Below are 26,774 nucleotides of genomic sequence, written 5' to 3'. Positions count from 1 at the left end.
TAAAAGTAAGATCTCAATTCAGTTGAATGTCTAGTCACATAATTATGATTTCAAATGTAACTTCCACTTTATCTTTTAAGCCTTCTTGCTGCAGGAGAGACACATATGTCAACACTGGCTGTCGCGAGTGTGCCCAAGGGACACATATGTCCATTCTAATTTAATTTATGCAAGCACCTTTTTGCTATACCTACTATGTATTGTATCTCTTTAAAATAAAATAAGATTATACCAGGTACCTTCTATGGTTGTCTCATTGGGGGGTTCCGATCCCGGATCCCGCTTACTGTTTTGTCAGATTCCCATATCCCGCTTACACTATGTACGTAGCAATTCTCATTTTTTTTCATTTCCTGGGTCCCGCTAGACCTTCTAGACCTCATTTCCTGTTTTCATGACAGAATTGCAAAAATTTGACTTTCACGTGTCACGCTTACAAAAAATCAGCAATCCCGCGTCACGCTTAGACCCCAATGAGACCCACTTCTATTGTGTATTAAATCTTTTTCCTCAAAGGGTCAGCAATTGAAGCATATTAGGTCATTATGTTGGTTAAAAGCTCATTAGAGCTTACAGTATGTTGTCTCTGTTTGTAAACTTTACCGACTAAATATTTGTTATTTATTATTTATTTATTTATAACATCATATACATGTATTGACATCCAGCTGCAGTTTTTCTTGGCAAACAGAGTGTAACCTCATTTAACTAGGGCAACAAGAGAGTAAAGGAATCCATAGATTCCATACATTAACAGATACAATGTAATTTGATCATTTGAAAGCATCCATACATTAACAGATTACATGTACATTTGTAACCTTTATTCATGTTACATGTTATTAGGCATCCATAGATTCAATTCCGTAACAGATATGATCTGCTGACATGGCTGAAGACATCAATACCTTAACAAATCATATGATTTTGAAAGCATCCATACCATAACAGATCATGTGATACATGTATGCTTCAGACATCCATATTTACAAAAATGTACTTTTAACGGATCATATCAGCCTCAGATATCCATGTTTTCTGTAATACAATGTACACTGTTAGTGTATGTAGATCATATTTGTCTCAGATAATCATATTTATTGTATTACTGATCATATCAGCCTCAGATATCCATGTTTACTGTAATACAATGTCATGAATGTACACTGTTAGTGTATGTAGAACATATCAGCTCTGATATCCATATTTACTGTAACGGATCATATCAGCCTCAGATATCCATGTTTACTGTAATACGATGTACACTGTTAGTGTATATAGATCATATTTGTCTCAGATATCCATATTTATTGTTACTGATCATATCAGACTCAGATATCCATGTTTGTTGTAATACAATGTACACTGTTAGTGTATATACACTGTAGATCATATTTGTCTCAGATATCCATATTTATTGTAACTGATCATATCAGCCTCAGATATCCATGTTTACTGTAATACAATGTACACTGTTAGTGTATGTAGATCATATATGTCTCAGATATCCATATTTATTGTAATTGATCATATCAGCCTCAGATATCCATGTTAACTGTAATACAATGTACACTGTTAGTGTATAAAGATCATATATGTCTCAGATATCCATGTTTACTGTTAAAACAATGAAGATCAAATCTGTCTTAGATATCCTTATTTACTGTAGCAGACAGACCATATATCTGTTTCAGATATCTACATGTACAAAAAAATGTATATTTGCTGTTACAGATCAAATAATCTACATATACATTTTGTACTTCAGACATCCGTACAGGAACTGATCACATGTTACCGTTATTTTTTTATACTGTATTAAAGTACAGAAATAATGTGGTTACTGCAAAAAGCTCCTGCTTTATTTTCCAAACTTCTAAAACAGTATTTTATATGTCATGTATGTACCGATAGATGGTCTCATAGATTATCAATGGTTGTGCTAACCAGATGCAGTTCCATATGAGAAAACTTGTTAACTGTGATGAAATAGCTAAAATTGTACAAAGTTGGTTTGCATCACCTTACACAATAATATTGGAAATCAACAAATGGTCAAACCTACATTGTACATGTAGGTCAGCTGACATTAATAATAAAAGTATTTATAATTTTGAAGCAGGATTGGTTTTTGCAAGTTTTTGAATACATGTACATGTATTTAATGAATTTGAAAATAAAATTTTCATCATAAATATGATCAGTTCATTCCTGCAGTTGTATCTCAATTTGACTCCAATTTGTGTAGCATAACTGATTATACACGCTGTATTGATTGAATGTTTGATGATTGTTAGACATCAATTTTTAGGGTGAGATACTGTTAACAATATTTGACCTTTCAATAATTCATAGAACTGAAATGTAGGTACATATACACTTGGAAGAAGGACAGATAAATTTGACTCAGGAAAACAAAGATGTTTGGTTAGGGTTTGATAGTTAAGTCTTACACTACAGCATGTGCTGACACTGAGGGAACCCACCAATGAGATTGAATTTGTTTTCTTTGACTTTGAAATAGTGTGCATACATGTACTATAGCTACATGTATTACTGGTAACCCAGTTCTTGACTATAACAATCCATATCAGACCAGACTTACAGCATTTTGTAGTTCCATTCAAACAAAAAATTGAATACTAGAATGTAAATAAGGGACCATTGAAGATCAACTACATTGAATCAGGGAATTTGTCTTAAAGACTTTCATGTCTGTTGGTTGTATCATGAACCAAACGATTTATATATAAGTTGTATTCTGAATTTTTACTTTCAGAGTTTTGAACAGGTAAATATTTTTTTTCCATGGCCAGTGGCCGGTTAAATAATAAGTGCTCAATGGCTTAAGCTTCTTGCCTAGGCAAAGTAACAAAAAAGTTAATAATAATATACAGCATTATTTTATCAGTATCATTTTTGACAGATTCATAATATAATATGCTTTTTTTAATTTGTAACGTTTGACATTTTTTGTTCACCACTGGCCACATGTACTTTACATCATCTTTAGATTGGTAATTAGTATCTACTTATTTACTTTATCAACTTCAAATGCAGCCTTTGAGTGTATGAGATCTTTGATGTTATCAAATGGAATGTCTTGATTAAAATATAAGTTATCAGAAGTACATGTATATCTGTATGTACTGCATACTAGTAGTACATGTTGTATGTATATATCTCAAACTATTATTTATGCCTAACAAAATTATAAGCTTGTTGGATTTGGGTAACTTAAAAAAAACTTTAAATTTATATATAATTAACAGACAAGAAAAACATTATCCAGCTTTCATGTTTCACTGGCTAATAGCTATATATATATAGTATGTAAATAAGATATATAAATTATAGAAGGTGAAGTGATAAGCTTATCATGATATAAGAGAGTTATCTCTCATTTGTGTGCAGTAGCTATATATAATATAATGGAATGACATTGTATTGTCTTCCAAAGACATAGATTTATATTTTTTATTTTGGGCTTGTGCCAGTTTTCAACTTAGTCCACATCAGGGTCCAACATTATAATTTGTTTGATTCCTACAAAAATGCAAAAAAATAATATATATGGGTTCTCAGAGTTGGATTTAGATGGTTTTTCAGGGGGCATGCCCCCCCCCCCCTCCCCCCTTGTGATAAAAATTTGGTTGCTTATATAGTGAATCATTCAAGCATGACTGGAGCGGGCCAGGCCCCGTCTTAGGCAGTCAGTGGGCCCCTCTTATGAAAATTACTGGATCCGCCACTGGTTCTTTGATATGCTGAATCTAACTGTGCATTTGGATTTTGTGCAATGTTATCAAATTGGTCCACATTGAGGTCCAAAGGGTTCAACTTTCAACTTTTTTTATTTCAAAAGAAGTTCTTGGAGTTCTTTGATACATGTATATGATAAAATAACAGATAAATATAACCTGAGGTACATTGTGTAATTATATTTTGGATATTAGACCATGTAGACCATAGTAACTGTCCAATTATAAATTTTTAAGTTCTTAGACAACATTTATTTTGTGTCAGAAACCTTTGCTGTGACAAATTTTTAATTAATCACAAAATTGGAAATATAAAACAAAATTCCAATATACATTAAGATATGTACACACCTATATAATGAATATAAAACATATATATGATGTTATGTTTACATATATCCTTCCTAACAGTATATGTATGCGTAGTTTGTAAGGAAATCATCTTTGATAATGAGGAAGAACAACTAATCCTCACTTTCTATTCTTTTGTTCACATTCACGGAAAGACATATTGCAGATCTAGACCAACCTTTTTTCATGAGATAAATATATAAACAATATAATTCATTACGAGAACTTTTTTAAAACTGCTGGGTCAGTTAGAGCCAATATTGGCTAAAATTACAAATGTGTATATAGACTGTATACACATCAGACTAAAAACAGCAACAAAAAGACTAAGTACAGATATGATAGTACATTCAGTTACTGATACCTTTAGTCTCCCTGGCCCAGTGGTCTGGATACATAAAAATGCATGCACTAGTAGTTCATATATATTCAGAGTCTAATCTGTCAACACTGGGGTTGTTAGTTGGAACCCTATACATGTAGGTAGCAGGTGTAATAGACTCCCAATCTTAATTGACTTGAGCATTGCATGTTTTCCTTTACAAGGTCTGTGGTACTTTCTTGGCACGCTAGCTTCCACCACCAATAAAAGCTGGCCACAACAATATAGTCAATAGTGCTGAAAGTGGCTGAAAATATCAACTACAATGTATTTCAATCATTCACAAAGTATAATTAGAATAGGAAACTACAGCAACTTGCAGGTCATCCAGAAATAGGTTATAAGATTAAGTGGAAATTAAATGTCAGAGTTACCTCTCTGAAAATTTTTTGATTTGAACTGATAAATATATATTTATGTAGATTGAATGTGATTATACAGGACTGAAAACCAAATTTGTTTCCTGGTACATAATCAGAAATTATCTTTTGATTAAATTTTTTTGTAGTAACCTTGTATGGTATTTTAACCATTTTGATTTTATCATATATATACATATTGATATTTATTCTTATTTTGCATGACTGCTCAAATTGTCAGTGAAGATTCAGAAATAGTTCATATTATATAGGGAAACTCCAAAAAAAAACTACTATAAAAGACTCATAAAATCTTTGGTCAGCTCAACCTGCTTGACCTAATTAATAACATTTAAGTACATGTACTGCATAACTTTAACTCTATACAGTGTACTTAAGAATTCTCTAGCAAAATTCTAGCCATGACCTTGTCCTCTAAGAAACATATACTGTGTAGTTTAGGATTTTCCCTTTCAGCAAAAATAGAAAAGTAAGCACCAAATTGAAACCCGCATGTGTCCACTGTACATATTTACATTTTCTTTTTCATTACAGATGCATTATTTCGAATTCTGATTCTTTTACCGCACTCCAGACCACTTCAGAGAAATTCCACATCAACTACATTCCATGTTTTCAAATAACGACACTTTATGCAAATTTAACTTGTTTTGCCCCCAAAAAGTGATGGAAGTTTTAAAGGTTTCATCGTTATTCAGGTTATTCAAAATAGATAAATACACTTATATCCCTCTTGCTGCCGCTAATTTAATATAGGTTACATAATTTGTGACCCTGTAAATAAGGTAACTGGATGTCTGTCAAAATATGACGTCATTCGATATGTGTCGTCACGTGATAGTTTAAGGCATTCACACTGCCTAAATTTAACCCGTATTAACTGATAAGGGACGAACCCGGTTTAAAAAGGCATAGCGTGAAAGGGGTAATAGACACCATTACTACATGTATATGTGAAATATGTTGTAGTTCAAAATGTAAATAATGACCTGTTTCTCGATGGGGCTTATTTTTATACGACCGCAAAAATTGAAAATTTTTTGGTCGTATGTTGGTATCACGTTGACGTCGTCGACTGCATCGTCGTCAACGTCTGAATACTTTTAGTTTTCGCACTCTAACTTTAGTAAAAGTGAATAGAAATCTATGAAATTTTAACACAAGGTTTATGACCACAAAAGGAAGGTTGGGATTGATTTTGGGAGTTTTGGTTCCAACAGTTTAGGAATTAGGGGCCAAAAAGGGCCCAAATAAGCATTATTCTTGGTTTTCGCACAATAACTTTAGTATAAGTAAATAGAAATCAATGAAATTTAAACACAAGGTTTATGACCACAAAAGGAAGGTTGGGATTGATTTTGGGAGTTGAGGTCCTAACAGTTTAGGAATAAGGGGCCCAAAGGGTCCAAAATTGAACTTTTTGTTTGATTTCATCAAAAATTGAATAATTGGGGTTCTTTGATATGCCCAATCTAACTGTGTAAAATGTATGTAGATTCTTAATTTTTGGTCCCATTTTCAAATTGGTTTACATTAAGGTCCAAAGGGTCCAAAATTAAACTTAGTTTGATTTTAACAAAAATTGAATCCTTGGGGTTCTTTGATATGCTGAATCTTAAAATGTACATAGATTTTTTATTATTGGCCCAGTTTTCAAGTTGGTCCAAATTGGGGTCCAAAATTAAACTTTGTTTGATTTCATCAAAAATTGAATAATTGGGGTTCTTTGATATGCCAAATCTAACTGTGTATGTAGATTCTTAATTTTTGGTCCTGTTTTCAAATTGGTCTACATTAAAGTCCAAAGGGTCCAAAATTAAACTAAGTTTGATTTTAACAAAAATTGAATTCTTGGGCTCTTTTGACATGCTGAATCTAAACATGTACTTAGATTTTTGATTATTGGCCCAGTTTTCAAGTTGGTTCAAATCAGGATCCAAAATTATATTAAGTATTGTGCAATAGCAAGAAATTTTCAATTGCACAGTATTGTGCAATAGCAAGACATTTTCAATTGCACAGTATTGTGCAATAGCAAATATTTTCAATTACACAGTAATGTGCTATAGCAAGAAATATCTAATTGCACAATATTGTGCAATAGCAAGAAATTTTCAATTGGAGTTATCTTTCTTTGTCCAGAATAGTAGTTGAATCAACTTAAAGCATTGTTTTATACAATATACAATGTATATTCACTTTTACTACCAACTGATAAATTAAAACAATCTTTACCATTCAGTGATAACAAGCACTTTATTTTACATTTTAATATTTTATGATGTATTTAAATGAGTAGTTATTGTTGCAAACTCCATTAAAAATTTGAATTGAGATAAGTTTTGGAAAAAGGGAAAGGGGGATGTGAAAAAAAATGGGGGGGGGGGGGGTTAAATTTTTCTCATTTCAGATTTCATAAATAAAAAGAATTTTTTTTTGAGAGGATTAATATTCAACAGCATATATTGAATTGCTCAAAGGCAAAAAAAATATTTTAAGTTCATTAGACCACATTCATTCTGTGTCAGAAACCTAAGCTGTGTCAACTATTTAATCACAATCCAAATGTAGAGCTGAATCCAGCTTGAATGTTGTGTCCATACTTGCCCCAACTGTTCAGGGTTCAATCTCCGCGGTCGTATAAAGCTGCGCCCTGCAGAGCATCTGGTTCACCATTGCTACTTAAATAGGTTAACTTAACTTCAATGCCCTGTCCATGTCATGACAGTAGAGGGTGTCATATGTTTTGACCTCTGTTTATGGGAGTGTCCATGCATCTTGAATCAGAATATATTTTGGTTCAAGATCATTTACCCATGAGGTTGTCATGGTCCCATCATATTAAAATTAGTCTGCATATTCATTATGATGGAATGTAATTTGCTCATTGTTGAAGGCCATACTGTGACTTTTTCTGTGGTGTGTGGTGGAAAGTTGTCTTATTGTCAATTATACGTTATCTCCTTAAATCGCGAGACACCAACATTTATTGTATTTCGGTTAAATTGTCGTTGAAGTGTTTCTATCTTCAAGAAAATGTAAACTTTATTTATGCTACATGTAAGTGGAATAAAGAGTGACATCTTCAAATACATACATGCATAAGTATTTACTGTGCCTAACCGATCACCTTTGGGGTATTATAATACCTACAGTGTTACCTGGATAAAAAAATTGTCAACACAATTTGTCCATTTAAACTGTACAATAGGTTTTGTGAGAGATTATCAATAGGTGGTCATTTAACTACCTGTAGATTTTACCTGGTTGTTTTTTGCCCTAAATTTTTTTTTCAGGTAGTTAAATGACCACCTATTGATAATCTCTCACAAAACCTATTGTACAGTTTAAATGGACAAATTGTGTTGACAATTTTTTATCCAGGTAACACTGTAGGTATTATAATACCCCAAAGGTGATCGGTTAGGCACAGTAATAAGACTAAATTAAGGAAGATCTCATGTTACATGAGTACATATACATATTTTTAAAATATGCATATCTTTCTCCAACATTTGTATACAACAACAACAGATTTTTATGCATTTCAAAATGTATGATAGAAATGGTATTACAGTATATTGGTAGAATTTATTAGTGCATCTTTTGAAGCTAAACGATGAAACATTTGAATTCTCTTGGTGTCTCACTAGGAAATGGAATCAATTTTCCGCCATTTACTGTACTTGAGGAAACACCATCAGAGTTATCTAATAAAGGTAATGACAAGTTGTGTGAGTATAATCAAGAGTGAAAGTTGTCTATTACTTCACTGATTATTGATGATACAGACAAATCTATAGATGTCTTCTCAACAACAGATGTACATTTAAGATCAGGAACAAAATTGTTGAACATTTGTACATCCTTATGCTTTAAAAATTCTTACAACCTCATGAGAGTGGTTACACATTTAACCCAAACTATATTTAAAAGTACATACATATTAATAAAAATATTAGAATGAATTGTTTCATGTTCGTATTTGATTTTGTTTCTTCGGAAAAAGGGTAAATACCGTAGTCTATTAACTGTACAACAGATCTAGACTTATATCCTTTTGTTGAAACCTTGAGGATACATTCGCACATTGGTGTTTACATGAAAAGCATGTCAGGAAGGTAGTTATTGTAACAATCTAAAAATATCAACAATATACGCAGGTGATTAAAATTCATTATTCAATTAAAGTAAAACATTAAATCTTTGACATGTGCTAAATGGCAAAGAACTGCTATTTCTAAGACAAATTGGGATAAGCATTACTACAAGACTTAAGCTAATAATACTGCCTGGCTATTAGATCCCATTACCATCATGTAGCATGTGTCATCTTACTGAGCTGCCATTGACCTTATAGAAAGGGTAAATAAACTTATCAGAAACCTTATCAGAAACCAATGGACAAGTGGAAACCCAACTTGGATCAAACAATTAATTAAAAATGGTTAAATAGGGAAAATGATATAGTTTTTTTATGAACTAAATCATTTCTTTGTAATTGTTTACAGCTGTGTAATTACTTGTTACAAATTGTGCATTTGCTGACAACAGTGGCAGATCCAGGGGGATGGTTCTGGGGTCCTTTTTTTGGACTATCAATGCATTTAAATGGGAACATATAGTTGGACCCCCCCATGGACCATTATTAAATATCTGTGTCATATATATATATATAGATGAACATATTAGCCACCACAACCATAGGTTTATATTTTAGGTTTGTTTGTAGTGTTGAACAAACAGAACTGTCTATAGCCAGATCTACAAATAAAAATTCATATCTTTATTGAATTATTTGGACAAAGATACAATTTACTGTATACTGAAAACCAAAGTCAAATCTTAGATATTAAATAAAGTTGACAATCATTTCAAGCTTGATTATTCCACACAATAATTATAATAGTCTTGCAGATACAAGCTGTGATGGTTTGTACTTTAATAGAAAGTCAAGATAACCAGTGTTGAAATAAAAAAAAAATAAGTAGACATCTATCCACCAGAGACCAAATGATGTAGATAGTAGCATGGTACAGTGTGGATAGTTATTAGATTTAAACTTCAGACAAATTTTTAAACACTTCCCTTATATAATTACAGACATTAGAGAGGTAGTGACAGAGATAGACGTACCTTCTTAATTTATAGCTCTTTCTCTATTGAAAATATATACTTATACTTTGAAATTGCTCAATATTTAATTAAGTCTAATCAATTTTAAAATACAATTACATTTTTTCATTTTGTTAGTAATGTTTTTTTTTAATTTGAATGGATACTACTCTGTAGAATGCCTAAGATAAACTTGATTACCCCAGGCTTATGGACTAGTAGCAGTTACATGTAGCACATATTGATTGCTAGTACATGTAGCTGTACACAAATTGACAAATAATAATTACTAGTAGCTGTCAACACATTAGGATAACTAGTAGCTGTCAACACATTAGGATAACTAGTAGCTGTCAACACATTAGGATAACTAGTAGCTGTCAACACATTAGGATAACTAGTAGCTGTCAACTAATAAAGATTACTATTAGCTATTAACAAAATCATGTTTGTTCAGTAGAAGTCACCACAAGAATTATTAGTAGCTGTCAACTCATAATGATTACTAGTAGCTGTCATCACATTAGGATTACTAGTAGCTGTCAACTCATCAGGATAACTAGTAGCTGTCAACACATCAGGGTTATGAGTAGCTGTCAACATATCAGGATTACTGGTAGCTGTCAACACACTAGTATTACTAGCAGCTGTCAACACATCAGGATTACTAGTAGATGTCAACACATCAGGATTACTAGTAGCTGTCAACTCATCAGAATTACTAGTAGCAGTCAATTCATTCAGATTGCTAGTAGCTGTCAACAAATCAGGATTACTGGTAGCTGTCAACTCATTAGAATTTCTAGTAGCTGTCAACTCATCAGGATTTCTGGTAGTTGTCAAATCATCAGGATTACTAGTAGCTGTCAACTCATCAGGATTACTAGTAGCTGTCAATGCATCAGTATTACTAGTAGCTGTCAACACACCAGAATTACTAGTAGCTGTCAACTCATCAGAATTACTAGTAGCCGTCAATACACCAGGATTACAAGTAGCTGGCAATACACCAGGATTACTAGTAGCAGTCAATTCATACGGATTACTAGTAGCTATCAACACACCAGGATTACTAGTAGCTGTCAACTCATCAGGGTTACTAGTAGCTGTCAACTTATCAGGATGACTAGTAGCTGTCAACTTATTAGGACTACTAGTAGCTGTCAACACACCAGGATTACTAGTAGCAGTCAATTCATACAGATTACTAGTAGCTATCAACACACAAGGATTACTAGTAGCTGTCAACTCATCAGGGTTACTAGAAGCTGTCAACTTATCAGGATTACTAGTAGCTGTCAACTTATAAGAACTACTAGTAGCTCTCAACTTATAAGAACTACTAGTAGCTGTCAACACACCAGGATTACTAGTAGCAGTCAATTCAAACGCATTACGAGTAGCTGTCAACACTACAGGATTACTAGTAGCTGTCAACACATCAGGATTACTGGTAGCTGTCAACACATAGGGATTACTAGAACCTGTCAACACAGCAGGATTACTAGTAGCTGTCAACACATCAGGATTACTAGTAGCTGTCAACTCATCAGGGTTACTAGTAGCTGTCAACTTATCAGGATTACTAGTAGCTGTCAACTTATTAGGACTACTAGTAGCTGTCAACACACCAGGATTACTAGTAGCAATCAATTCAAACGGATTACGAGTAGCTGTCAACACTACAGGATTACTAGTAGCTGTCAACACAGCATGATTACTAGTAGCTGTCAACACATCAGGATTACTAGTAGCTGTCAACACATCAGGAATACTTGTTAGTAGGAGCTGTCAACACATCAGGAATACTTGTTAGTAGGAGCTGTCAAGACATCAGGATTACTAGTAGCTGTCAACACATAAGGATTACTAGTAGCAGTCAATTCATACAGATTACTAGTAGCTATCAACACACAAGGATTACTAGTAGCTGTCAACTTATAAGAACTACTAGTAGCTGTCAACACACCAGGATTACTACAATCATCACTTAAGAATTACTACTATGTCTTATATCATTCCCAACAATTTGGTATTTGTTTCATGGTCTGTGCCATCATCACTTTTTTCTGAGAGCCGTTTTTTTTTGCATTCACAAGAGTTTGGTTGGCTGCACAATAGTTAATATAAGTAACTAATAAAGTCAACACATACATGTATATATAAAAAAAATCATATTATTATTCAATTCCTACACATTAATTTGTTAAGTTAAGTCCCAACAAACATGGATGAAAAGTCATGAAATATTTGACACTGGACACTACATAAGCAGACAACACAAATCAATAAACCAACAAACAAAATTATGTTGACATTTTCCATTGATTTCATGATAAATTATGAACTATGAAAATCAAATAAGTTGTGAAAAATTAATGAAATAGGAATGTCACAAGTCAAAATATGCTGGATATTCATTTGCATTAATGCAGCATCTGTACTTCTATGTACATGTATGAGATATTGTCAGTTTGTCAAAATGGTGTATAATTCATTAAGTGAGATAGATACTGAAATTATAATGGAACAAAGTATGAGGTAGGTTACTATTGAGGCATGTATCATGTTGTAATGTTCTCTGATTTATATTCTAATTGGTTTTAGACCATATATGGCATCAGGGATCTCAATGGCCTGTTTAATGATGGCGCCCCACCATCGTTCAAATGTCTTGCGCCATCGTCATATGACTTGCGCCATTGTCAAATGACTTACGCCATCGTCAAATGACTTGCGCCATCGTTAAATTGTCTTCCGCCATCGTTCAAAACTTCATCGTTTTGTTGTAGCTGGAAATCAGCCATACCGGTAATGGGTTCTGAATTTGACAGTGTCCATGAAAAATAAGCTCCACATCATATGATTTTTAACCCCCATAACAATTACCAAAAATACAAGAAATCTACATGGGTACCTTCATGACAGCTTTTGGTCATTTTCGACTAAGGGAGGACCATGAAGACTTGGCATTTGAATGGTTAAAAACGGCAATAAATGAAAATATTGATGCTTCTAATTCTATAATGAAAATTCAAATAAATATAATTTAAATAAGCAATGAATTAGCATGTTCACCATTCCTTGTATGGAGGGATAAAATACTTCCGATCGCGCTACACTGTACAGCGTAGACACAGTTTGTAATGGTGAAAGTTCCTCCATCGTTCAATTTTCATCCATGGAGATCCCTGGGCATACAAAACAAAATCAAACTATACTTTTTTACTTGGTGTATAGGGATGCAGTTTCAGTTTCAGCAAATTATAGTCGCTTTGACCTTCATCCAATGCTTTTTAAAATGCCTTAATTAGAAATAAACAACCTAGCTCTTGCCTCTTGAGTTCACATCAAGAAGCATGTAAGTGTGTGTGATAACATGTGCTTAATGATTGACTTCAAACACTAGTAGGTTTCTCTGATATTTTACTCCTTTAGACCCTGTGGATTCATTATTATTCAGTGGATACAAAATTTTGTGGATTTTGTGGATTTAGGTGAAACAAGAAATTAAATAATCAACGAATGACAAATTTTATAATGGCGTGTATGAAGACTTTGCCAAAACCACAAAATTAGATATACATGAACATGGAAGTTTTCCTTCATCCACGAAAAATTAGTACCCTGAAAATAAATGAACTTTTGATTCAATATAGTTAATTTACAAGTATTTTATTCCTGCACTGTGAAGTAGTCCAGCAACTCTTAAAATATTTCTTTAAGACAAGTGTTTAAAGGATTCTTTTCTGTATACTTGGGTTATAGTTTTAATTGATGAAGGTAACACTGTCACCGTAACAGATCTCTGAATTTTAGCTTACCTGACCATAAGGCCAAGTGAGCTTTTCTCATCTATTGGCGTCCATCGTCTCTTATTTTCAGCCATACACCATTAACTTTTACAAAAATCTTCTTCTTTAAAATTATTGGACCAAAAATCAAAACTTGGCCACAATCATCATTATGGGGATCTAGCTTACAAAATGGGTCCAATGACCCCATTTGCAAATCAAAATGGCCAACATGGCTATATAATAGAACAAAGGGGTGAAATGCAAGTTTTGTCAATTATTTTGGAAACTGTTATAAATAGATAAAATCTGACAAGGGCAGAAATGGTGTGAGTTTTCATCGTCGATCAACTCCTTATTAGAGTTTGTAGAGTTATTGCCCTTTGATGACAACTGTTACTTTTTTGGGTTTTTTTGCCTTATATCAGTACATGTAAACTTTAAAATTACAATGATCAACAAGGCAAGTTCTACAATGAAGTCAATTTCTAATAATATAGCTAATAGACAGTCACTCTTTATAGAAGTGATAGACAAAACAAACAAAAAAGGTGAGCAACACATGCTCTTTCAAGAGCCTCTAGTTTGATTGAATTGAAAATTTTGTAGCATACAAGTCCATTCTGTTATTGTGAAATAGTTCAGACTAATTCATAGTCTTATTTCACTTCCTCCCAGACCATCATAAGTCCATCCTGTAATAAAGACATAGTTCAGCCTGTTCTTTGACTTATTGCACCTTCTCTCTGACCCTTATAAGCTCATCCTGTGTTTTGACATAGTTCAGACTAATTCATTGTCTTATTGCACCTCCACAGTCTGTCATAAGCTCATCCTGTTATCAAGACATAGTTCTGACTGTTCTTTGACTTATTAGGCCTTCTTCCATACCACCAAGGGTAATGTAACTCAGCCTTGACATATAGATCTTGGTAAAATCATGATAACCAGATTTCTCAAGAGTCAGTATTGTATATTCAGCAGATATAAATCATGATACTCAAAAGTTCATTCTGACTTCTGATCAATAAATATACAGAAAGGATTTTCACTTGAAGTTATTGATTTTGTACTTAAAAGTTACAATGATTCCAGTACAGAATCACTCATGTGTGTAAAAACATAAGGATTAGAGGAAGTCTTTTGTTTTTTCAAATTTTGAATTATAAACAAAGCAGTGTTGATGTAACCGAAGCATATATTTGTCTTTTTACATATTTGGTATTAGGCTTTCATCGCAAGGGAATGGACTTGTCTTGACCACAAAATAAAAAGTCCATTCATATTTTAATTCGTTGCCAAGTATTACTGCACGAGATTTTGAATTTCATGGTACTACACATACAATCTCAGTCAATGATTATTGACAATCAGTGCGACCAGAATCCCTAAGATGTATATCAAATGATATGTTAAAATTCAGAAAGCTTCTTAAACAAAACCAAGTTGAATTTGACTCTTTTAACCCTGTGATTAAGGCAACATCATTTCTTTTTTTTTCTTCATATATATATGACGCCCGTCAAGCAAAAACCACCCTTATCGCATTTGACGTCGTTATCGGTAGTCAACGCTAAAATGTAACGTAGAACAAACCGATAAATTGCACGTTGAAATTGAAATATTTTTTCTAAACATCATAGCGTTATCCATGCGAACTGAATAGTATATTCTTATATTACATATAAATGCTTCTGTAAAATAATGCCGTATTTACGATTTAAAATTTAATCTTGTGATAAATTTCTATTCAAACTTTTCAAATGCTTGTTTTGGCATACGCTGTATATTCTTATTGTCTTGAGAGGAATGATTTATAAACAATATAATAAAATCCCACACATCACCATGTCTCATTAATACATAGTACCACGATATGTGATGATACACGTATTAACCTTCTACAATATATAAACAATACCAATGTTGTGTAAAAAAAAAACCACTTAAATATTTTCTAAAAGTTTTTTTCCGCAGCTGGATTTCTTTTATACTTTTAATACGGGAAGTTATTGTATGAAGAACCTAAGAAAATAATTTAATATTTGGCGCAACATTATGCATGCCAAATGCGGAAAATCTTGCATGGTTAATCACACGAGAGAGTTTGCTTACAAGAAATTAAGTACGAAAGAGAAGAAAGTCTGTCTGAAATTTTTCGTCTTTTATTTTGCCACGCTTTAAGGAACATGTGTACTAAGTTTCAAGTTGATTGGACTTCAAATTCATCAAAATCTACCTTGACCAAAAACTTTAACCTGAACTGGGACGAACGAACGGACGAACGAACGAACGGACCCACAGATCAGAAAACATAATGCCCTCTACTATCGTAGGTGGGGTATAAAAATTTGCAATGCGTTTAAAACTGTTAGTATGAAACACATATCAGTTCATAATTATGTCACTCACTTTAAAAAAAAGTGTGGGTATACTGTTTAACCTCTGTCTGTCCGTTAGTCAATCAATCCGTCAGTCCGTCCGTTCGTCCCATGAATATATTCGTCGCATATCTTTTAGGAACTACATTACAAGGATTTCTGAAATTTGGTTTCAGGGTTTATATAATTCAGTTATATCGTGCGATGCGTTTTCAGATTCATCACTCAACAACTTCCTGTTTACCGAAATATTTCGACGGGGGTATCATCAGTAAGCAGTAAATCAATGTTTAACTTGTTTTATAAATGCTTTAAAAGTTTACTTAAATCTCCTACAAAAATTGCCAAAATCGGTTTTAGAGATCCCGGCCACTCATCTTCTAAGTGGAAAGGGGATGGAATTAACTCTGCTCATACGGCACAAAAACTATAATAAACCTAAAATTCGGTTCTTTGGTCAGGATGTTGTCTTTTTGACAGATTCTGCATTACCTTTCTCAATTTTATTCAGGACAAGTTTTATCTTAATTCTTGTTTTACATTTTCTAAAAGTAAACAAAATATAGGTGTTCTGCATCCATTCGAAAACAAATCTTTTAATCTTTTTTTCTTAAATGGTCTGTGTGGTAGGCCATGAAGAAACAAAACAACAAAGAAAGGAAGAAAAATCATCAGTGATCATTATAAAATAAAAATCGCTAGAGGCTTGAGCTAATTCGAAAAATGATTAACAATTTTGGATACATACACGAGATTGTTTAAGCTGGTTAATCATTGTTACAATGTTGTCAAATATATGTATACTATTTAATGGTCACAGTTCAATTTCGTTGTATTAATTTTCTTTGATTGTGAATAAAATGAGATGCGGGATATTGTTTGACTTAAATTGAGTTGTTAACTTGATTGAAATAAATATGCAACTCTAGTACAAAAGGTTATGCAACGACGAGAAGACATTTTTTAAATTGATGATTTTGACTTAATGATCAGGAGTCACTGACTGTATCACCCGTCGTGTAAATCTCTAAATTCACGGATAGATAAGGTTAACAATCCGATAATAAACTTTCAATGGTATTTTTAAACGCCATGTAAAATCAGAAACAGAGACAAATGCAATTTTGCAATGTTGCGATAATTTTCAAAAAAGATGATGCTGGATATATTACAATGATCTGTAAACATGAGTCAAGGACTAATGGAGGCAGCAAAAGCTGAAAAAAACATATAATTAGATCATATCAAATAAACTTGTTGTTCTTCATATTTTTTTCAATCTTGAAATGTCATACTTTAGATGTTAAAAAAAATCTATTTTACTTTTGCATAATATTGAAATTTTAAAGTTCACTTCGAATCAAATTTCTCTGATAAGGGATATCCAGGCGAAACTTATTATAATTATAGTAATACATAAAATAGTTGATATTTATTACGAACACGGACAGATTGAAATTTCACACTTGAGATATATTTTTAATGTTATTTAATAAAGTTTTCAAATGTTATTTTTCGTTTAAATCACTTTTAGTTTAACGTGCATTTTAGTTTGTTTTGTAAACATTAACATGCGTATATATTTATTGCAAGAAATATATCTGAAACGGATGAAATTGCACTCGCAGCTGCAGTTCTCATTTAACGATAACATTGAAGATAATACATGTAGAAATGAACTATTCAAAGAAGGCAAAGATATGTATTCATTGGGTAAATTAAAATAAAACGGCGTAGATAAATCCCGTTCTAGATACAGAGAGCGAAAGCGAACAAAATTTTACATAAACTTTTGACGACAGCTAAGTTTGTCGAGATACATTTCTGTTACCTATAGTATTTGAGAGTCCCGTTTAAAATCTTTGATTAAACACATCAACAGAAGAAATACCAAGAAAATATCAAAATTTTAATAGACGTCCAAAAAATACATTTTCATTGGTACAATATTTGAAAAATTATGCTAGTCTGCATGGTTTACCACAAACAGTACCTCATAACAGACATGACTCTCAACCTCAGATTGTGTTATCTTCTTGTGAATAAAAATAGTCGGGTTTTGACACATATGTATCAGCATTTCAGACAAATGGAACTGAATGTAGATATAAGAATATGAGTATGAGTGCCAATGAAAAAACTCACCATCCATGTCATAATTTAAAAAAGTAAACCCTTAAAGGTCAAAGTACGGTCTTCAACACGGAGCATCTATAGACTAGATATGTCCACTGAACAGAATGGACAAATGTCTGGTCGTCTTAATTGCTGTCTGCACATAATATTTGCATCTATATATTCTGATGTGTGTCGTAGATGGGACTCTTATACTAGTACAATAGTCCCAGATCGTAGTTATAGGCCTTCAACATTGAGATAAAACATACTGTATCGTCGGCTATAAAAGACCCCGATATGAAAAATATGAAAGAATTAAATTAATTACAGCCGATTCCATTGAGTGTGTAGGCAAAGGTAATATCTTTGGTTAGCTATGGTATACGACCATCCTTTCGGAGTAGCCTGGTCTTATAGACAGATATATTGGTTATCTGTCGGATGAGTCTACTTTTAAAGGAGTGTAGTTTACCTGAACTAAAAATGATTTCACGGTTAAGCTAGCCGCGAATAAAGCTAACCAAAGATATTACCTTTGCCTTCACACTCGATAGAATCGGCTGTAAATTAATACCAGTATTAAACGCCCTTTTGGCAAAATATATTCCATTCCTTTAGATTAAATGTTCAAAACACTGACCTTCCACGACAAATTCCTACATTGAGCTCCTTAAATCTATATTTCATTTCTAATTTTATTGTCAATTTTGAATGGCCAAACTGTTTTAACTGGCAATATGAATTCATTCAATCTGAACCTTAGAAAGATCGAATAAGAGTACAAATTAGTCAAGTTAATCCTTAATATCAAATAAATACAAACAGACACCACGCGTGAAATCATAAATCATAAACAGAAAACTCAGATGACCATGTCTTAAAATAAAACGAGTGAAACAGAAAATAACACAGAAATTTAAAAATTGAGCAACACGAATCCCATGAAAAACAGATAGTGCCCTGGAAGAATCAGGAGTTCACACTTCAGTGTGTTTTTTTTAATTACATTTAAGATAACACTGAAATCGCTACCAAAATTAGCCTGGAAACCTGGCCCAATCATACTGCGTCGATGTAGCGGAGCTAATCAGTAGCCAGGACCCCAGGCTATACCAAAATAAAAAGAATTCTTTTATATTTGAAATCCAACAAATGAAAGTCTTTATTGTTCTGTTATTGTAGGAGAAAAAAAAATCGGTATATGACTGACTATCTTGCTTTGTGTGTGCTACATGTAACTGGACAATATTAGAAAAATAAGCCTTTGGTCATACTAAACGTTTGGTAGATTTTGTCAAGCTAAAAAAATATTGACGATCAAACTGTGATACTGTATCGCATGTGGCAGAATTCTTCCAAAAATCATCATCTATAAGATAAGTCGGTTAACATTATAAGCAAGAGAACGATGAAACTACTTAGAAAATGGAGAGATTAGAAACCAATTTTATCTGTTTTGATTAAACCTATTCTATGGTATCAGAAAGTACCATTATTTCATTGTTGCTCATGATAAATCAGAAATTAATTTTACAAAAAAAATATTAACAAATAAAAAGAAATAGATACTCTTCATCGTCCTTTATAATAGTTCGATAAGTTGGCTCGTCCTGTAGTTATTCCTGTAGCCAGAATTGCACGTGTTAGGTAGGAACATCTATATTAAAAAAAAACGTCCATATGCTAGGAAGGAATATCAGGCTACATTTTGTCAAGTACCAGGAGAAGAGTAAAGTAGTAAATTGCTGCAAACTTAAATCGACGTCAAAGTGTATGAGTCCAACGTTACGTAGAATTTTACGTTAGAACACATTTCATGTGTTACCAAAATTGAAATTTCTTAACTAATTTTTCACCGATCGTTTTCAAATTTTTTACATTGAGTTGGCATAAGTATTTTCTGTTTAATTAATAAAAAATCTGATAATTCATAATTTTTGCCATAAGGGTCGTTTTTGCTTGTCGGGCGTCATATATATTTAACTTGTCTAAACATCAACCCAACAATGTTAGATCTGTAAATTTACTTTCACGTATATATATACATAAGTAAATTTATAATGTTCAGAACCTTGACTTGATTAATTGTCTATATTCTTTACATTTAGTATGGAACAGCATTTAAGTAAACAAATGGGCCTTAATTCTTGATATTTCCTGGCTCTGCAAGGAAGACTGTCAACAAAACATTTGTTGTTGACAGTTTAATTCATAAGGAAAGATTTTGAAACAGTTTTTTTTTCACTTTCATTATCCTTTAATTGATAGTCTATCTTTTCTTTTGTATATATTGTTGCAGTAACACACAATTTAATCTGCAATGAATATATCCGCATGCAAGAAGCAATTAAGATATAGTATTTTGTTGCATATTTATATAAACAATAATATAGATACAATTTCCAACATTAACGTAATTAAAAAAATCATTCTCAACCCCTGAAAGTATGGTCATTATCCCAGTTGACCGATGGCTATGTGTATCTGGCGCCATTGAAATATACAGATGATTGAAAAAGAACAATGGTTCAATATTTCACTTGGAAAATTGATTAAGTTTGCAGTTTATTCTTGTTTTTGGTGTCTTAAAAAACTATCTGCTAATTGTGTGAAGTTTGCTCCTCATAAGCACAGTAATTGTAAAAATGTATCATGTGACCAACTAATGATATCACATGGTTGCCTTAATCTTTAAGCACTGGTCTCCATATTTGTATTTGCTAGCTATAATTGTATAAAGAAATTGTCTACTGGTCAGCTCAGGTTATATATCAAAGGCGTGTTGATCATGTAGTCATTATTTTCAGGTATTTGTTATTCTCTCTGTCTGGAATCATACCATAGTTACTGATTAAAATATTGTAATTTTGCAATAAAAATCTTCAGTATGGAGCCGGTTGATGTCAGTATGAGAAATAAACAAGACAAGAGAAAATTAATATGTTCTCTTAATAACAAGATCATATGGCAAATGAAGCCAATTAAATTATTCTATGTAATATAGTGGAAACCAGTAGGTTTGGATGTCAATAATATGCACTATAAATATTCCCTTACTGAAACTAATTTTAATTAAATTAATTGTCTGTACAATGTTCATGAAAATTCCAAGGACGTTGTACAATTCAGTGGCAATGGTTACATGCTAGAAATTTTTGTTTTTCCATTTTTTGATTGCATTTGTGTACATTTGATGGATTTACCTTTAGGCTCAACCCCCCCCCCCCCCCCCCCCATAACACCAATGCTGTTTAAAGACCAGAGGCATATTTGAGGGGGCAGCTGACCCAGCCCTCCCTTCTTTACTTTTATCACTCCATATTGGCTTTCAAAGGGCCTTTTTTCTAAATCTTGGATTCGCACCTGAATACTTCAACTTTTGGAACTATATATGAAAAAAGTGACCTTATTCAATAAAAGACTATAATGCCAAAGGTCAGCTTTGACTGATCAATTGTACCTTTATATAAGTTTCTTGATAATTCTAACAGAACAGAGCCTTGAGTTAATAATATAATAATAACATCATCATCTAAAGTCAATATTTTTCAATATTAAATCATATTTATTCATGAATCTTTTAAATTATATTTAACAATGTAATGTATGGTATACTCTTATTTATGAATGTCCATTTTATTCATTTCAATTCTCCTGTAACAGATGTTGAATTACTTCCACAAAACTATTTGATAGTTGTGCTTGTTTAGGTAGTTTATACAGGCAGTTCATATTATGTAGTTCCTACATATAATCATGATAAAATAGATATGAGTTTTGGTTTCTACAGATGAGTACATAGGGCAGGCCAGTAAGAAAATTTTATATTTTATATTTATATTTTATATTTGATATTTGATATCTCAGAGTACATTAATTTATAATTGTGTTTCAGAGTTCATTTAATTAACAGTTGGTGTCTTTGAGAATTTGTATTCACAGTTGGTAACTCTTGGTGCTTTTAGACAATTTAACTTTTATTTACAGATTGTATCTCAGGGTACTTTTATTCACAGTTGGTATCTCAGGGTACTTTTATTCACAGTTGGTATCTCAGAGTACTTTAATTCACAGTTGGTATCTCAGAGTACTTTTATTCACAGTTGGTATCTCAGGGTACTTTTATTCACAATTGCTATCTCAGGGTTCTTTTATTCACAGTTGGGATCTCAGAGTACTTTTATTCACATTTGGTATCTCAGGGTACTATTATTCCCAGTTGGTATCTCAGGTACTTTTATTCACGGTTGGTATCTCAGGGTACTATTATTCACAGTTGGTATCTCAGGTACTTTTATTCACAGTTGGTATCTCAGGTACTTTTATTCACAGTTGGTATCTCAGGTACTATTATTCACAGTTGGTATCTCAGGGTACTATTATTCCCAGTTGGTATCTCAGGTACTTTTATTCACAGTTGGTATCTCAGGGTACTATTATTCACAGTTGGTATCTCAGGTACTTTTATTCACAGTTGGTATCTCAGGGTTCTTTTATTCACAGTTGCTATCTCAGGGTACTTTAATTCACAGTTGGTATCTCCAGGGTACTTTAATTCACAGTTGGTATCTCAGGGTACTATTATTCACAGTTGGTATCTCAGGGTACTTTAATCACAGTTGGTACATGTATCTCTGAGTACTTTTATTCACAGTTGAATTGGTATCTATTAGACAGTACTTTTATTCACAGTCAGAGGCGGATTTAGGGGGGGGGGGGCGGGCACCCCCTTTTTCAGAAAAATTTTGGTTGGTTATATAGGGATTCACTGAAGCGTGACGGAATCGGGCCCCCCCTTAGGCAGTCAGTGGGCCACCTCTTATGAAAATTCCTAGATCCGACACTGACAGTTGGTATCTCAGGGTATTTTTATTCACAGTTGGTACATGCATCTCTGAGTACTTTTGTTCACAGTTGAATTGGTATCTCAGAGTACTTTTGTTCACAGTTGAATTGGTATCTCAGAGTACTTTTATTCACAGTTGGTATCTCAGGGTACTTTTATTCACAGTTGGTATCTCAGAATACTTTTATTCACAGTTGGTATCTCAGAATACTTTATAATTCACAGTTGGTATCTCAGGGTACTTTTATTCACAGTTGGTATCTCAGAATACTTTAATTCATAGCTTGTATCTCAGGGTACTTTTATTTATGACACTGGTATATACATTTTTATCTCATGATCAGAGTACTTTTATATTTAAATGAAAAATGTTAAAAACTTAACAGGCTTTATTTAATAATTGATGGTTCATATAGAATCAAGATTGGAATAAATTGATTGTCTTAGATTGCTTTAAATAGCTATGAATTAGTATTTGATATTTAAAAAAAAAACATTAATACATATGAATTTCAAAGACATATACATGATTTGTCTGTTTGTTCTGGCTTAATATGTTTATTTCTTTATATTACGTAACACTTGTACTTTGATGTGCTCTTTACATGTTTTCAAAGCTATTTCCATGCTTCATGTATAGGTAAAACATCATTCTTACTAATTGTTGACACATTGTAATTTATAGAGGATCTTAAAATGGATACAATACATTGGATAGAATATTATTTACGTAAAATGCAGCTTATATTTGGATTCAAGAAGAAAAAGACATATACAGTTGTTAATTTCTGAGTCATTTGGTCTCTTGTGGATCTGGAGAGTTGTCTTATATACGATATAAACTCTTTTGCTCTTGAAATGAAAATGATCAGTTCAAGAGCAAAAGAGTTTATATAGCGTGCTGCCGATTTTACATGTGCTATAGTATAATGCTAGCACATGTAATATTGGCAGCACACGATCGATATAAACTCTTTTGCTCTTGAACTGATCATTTTCATTTATTTTTAAATATTGCGTATTGCTCACAACTTTATCATTTATATGTTCTATTATTAATGTTTTAATTTATTGTTCATGATAATATAATTCATGTAATCTCTGTAAGGAGGAAATAAAGATATGAATGAATGTACTAAACTGTAAACAAAAACATCTGATTAACATATATTTTTTTGAGTATTAAGGGGAAAATGATTCTCAGCTCTTCACCCAGTTGTTTAAACACAAGAACAAACTACAGACAATGCACAAATAGATATATGCAATTATAATTTTGTTTGATTGTCCATGTTGCAACACTGTATATTTCTCAGGTATATTTAGATGACTTTTGATTATAGTGTAGTTGGGTTGCTGTATCTTTCTAAGTTACTGTAAAGTCTTCTTTAATTGATTTATACTCAGACTTAAGATGTTTGACACGACTGGTTTGAAATGTGGAAACTTTGTTTATATAAGAGCTAACTCCCAAATGTGTATTTTCTCTTGGAAAATAGAAATTTAAATTGCCTTACCATAATTCAAAAAGTGATTAATCAGTTGTTAACAATCTTTCATAAGGATTTTGGACTGCTGCATAACTCCTAGGAGAGAAACATTCTTGTGTTAACAAAGAGATGCTTAATATAAGTAGAACAGGGTTCTTGCTAGTTTCGTTTTAGTTGTGCAGGGGTAATGACTTTCCAATCACTATTAGTGAGAGTTTTGCCAAAACCTCGACTGTGAAAATACATTAACTAGGACGTGATGATGATTTATTCTGAGAAAAACAATGTACACTAATGTTTGTAAGGAATATTTTCAAAATTTTATTGTGATTAAGACTAGCGCCATTTTGGATGACAGGGTAAGTTTGTACTTTTAATTTCTGTTGATACAAATGAAACATGATTAGGAAAATTAGATGCTGAAGAAAAAAAAGTAATGCAGTAATTTCTAGAAATGAGGTTAAAATTGATGTGGAATAATCAGTAAACATACAAAATATTATATATCATTGATAAATTTATGCTTTGGCAAATTTTTGGATTTCTAGATTGCTGCTACTAAAGCATATTAATCATGTCTTAATGATATCAGAAATGCAGTTATCTGATGTACTTCTTTATCAGATCAAAATATGTTTACAGTCAGCGAAAAGTACACATTTACTTCCTAGACCTTATCTCTTATTTAATTAAATAAACTGTCAGAATCAATATGAAGGTTTTCTTATAATTATTTTTCAGAAAAAGACAAACATAACAAATCTTGAAACAATATGCATCTACAACCATACAAAATATATGATCATAAGTCAACTACAGATATATTGAATTTTGTGTACACAATTTGCCTTCATCATACTTTAATTGACACAAAAATGTCACTAAAAAATTTACATTGTTTACATTGTTAAAGATCCAAGTAGCACTTGAGGAGCAGGAAGTAGTCTCTTCCTTTCCGGAGTACTTGAGCTCACCTTCTGTTTTTGATAGGGTTCCTCTTGATCTTATCTTTAGTTTACTGTAGGATGTTTTGTGGATTGTGGATTGTTAGCTAGGTTTTTCCATTTTGTCTACCATTGTCTACTGGAAGTTTTTTTTCTTTTTTTTGAAAGACCTGGAATAAAAACCATCTGTAAACAAATTTTGTTGTTGATTGTAATTTTTTCACAATAGAATTGATGTAGGAAGGATAAAATTTGAATGCAACAAACAGGCATAAAAATGCATTATTTTCAAGCTAACAAGAAGGTAAATAAACAAGTATCAAACTTATATGAAATATGTGTCAATGATGATGATAGATGTGAGAAAACTACATTACAGCTATGTATAAAGTGCTACTCTTTACTCACGATAAACATCTCAAATGGAGACATCCCTTTTACCTTTTGAAATTGATCCCATTTATTATATATCTATATCTCAGTGAAATGAACATTAATATTGACCAGGTAATCTTTTAACTATGTACATTTCCTAATTAGAAGAGATGAAATTTTTCACGTATAATCAAATGTTGATTAATTAATTTCTATATCGACAGAGCAGTAACGAATCTTTTTTCTTCAATGTTCCAATATTTTTCTGTTGCTTTAATTACTGGGATCTATATTTTCTGTTTAAATACTTAATTGTTCCATAAGCTGATTTTGCTAGTGACCTTTTAATATTGTACTTTGGAGACTTACAGTTCAAATTCAATTTTTATCAAAATTCTAGCTTTAAAACTAGGTTAAATTCACCATTTTCTACATGATAAAACACCTGTACCAAGTCAGGAATATGACAGTTGTTATCCATTGGTTTTATGTGTTTGAGCTAATTTGATTTTGGACTTTGTTTAAATTTTCCTCTGAGTTTGGTACATTTGTTATTTTGCTTTTTTTTGTATGAATCTATATATAGATATAGAAAAATGTGGTATGAGTGCCAATGAGACAGCTCTCCATCCAAATAACAATTTATAAAAGTAAACCATTATAGGTCAATGTACAGCCTACAACAAGGAGCCTTTGCTCACACCGAACAACAAGCTATAAAGGGCCCCAAAATTACTAGTGTAAATTAAACCATTCAAACAGGAAAACCAATGGTCTAATCTATATTAAAAACGAGAAACAAGAAACACATATAAATATCTGTATACAATATATGGC

General features: G+C 32.3%; 2 protein-coding genes across 6 annotated transcripts in view; one reads left to right on the top strand and one right to left on the bottom strand.

Moving 5' to 3' along the window:
* Positions 1-10,442: 10,442 nt before the first annotated feature.
* Positions 10,443-11,976, bottom strand: LOC139515478 (serine-rich adhesin for platelets-like). Its single transcript, XM_071305051.1, has 2 exons — positions 11,959-11,976; positions 10,443-11,777 (listed from the first exon to the last, which is right to left on the bottom strand). Exons 1-2 carry the CDS (start codon positions 11,974-11,976, stop codon positions 10,443-10,445), a joined length of 1,353 nt encoding a protein of 450 aa, XP_071161152.1.
* Positions 11,977-12,456: 480 nt separating this feature from the next.
* Positions 12,457-26,774, top strand: part of LOC139517707 (beta-arrestin-1-like) — a 63,640-nt gene continuing 49,322 nt past the window's right edge. For 4 of the 5 annotated variants that reach the window (XM_071309025.1, XM_071309023.1, XM_071309022.1 and 1 more), the window contains exon 1: positions 12,457-12,530. In XM_071309025.1, coding sequence (XP_071165126.1) covers positions 12,472-12,530 — 59 coding nt within the window. In that variant the 5' untranslated portion in view covers positions 12,457-12,471. Of the gene's footprint in view, positions 12,531-24,633; positions 24,978-26,774 lie in introns of those variants that run through there. The other variant, XM_071309027.1, reaches the window with a different exon arrangement.

The sequence above is a fragment of the Mytilus edulis genome, chromosome 3 (assembly GCF_963676685.1).
Source record: "Mytilus edulis chromosome 3, xbMytEdul2.2, whole genome shotgun sequence".
Lineage (NCBI taxonomy): Eukaryota > Metazoa > Mollusca > Bivalvia > Mytilida > Mytilidae > Mytilus > Mytilus edulis.
The sequence above is the reverse complement of the archived record's forward strand: the minus strand, read 5'-3'. Positions and strand labels throughout refer to the sequence as shown.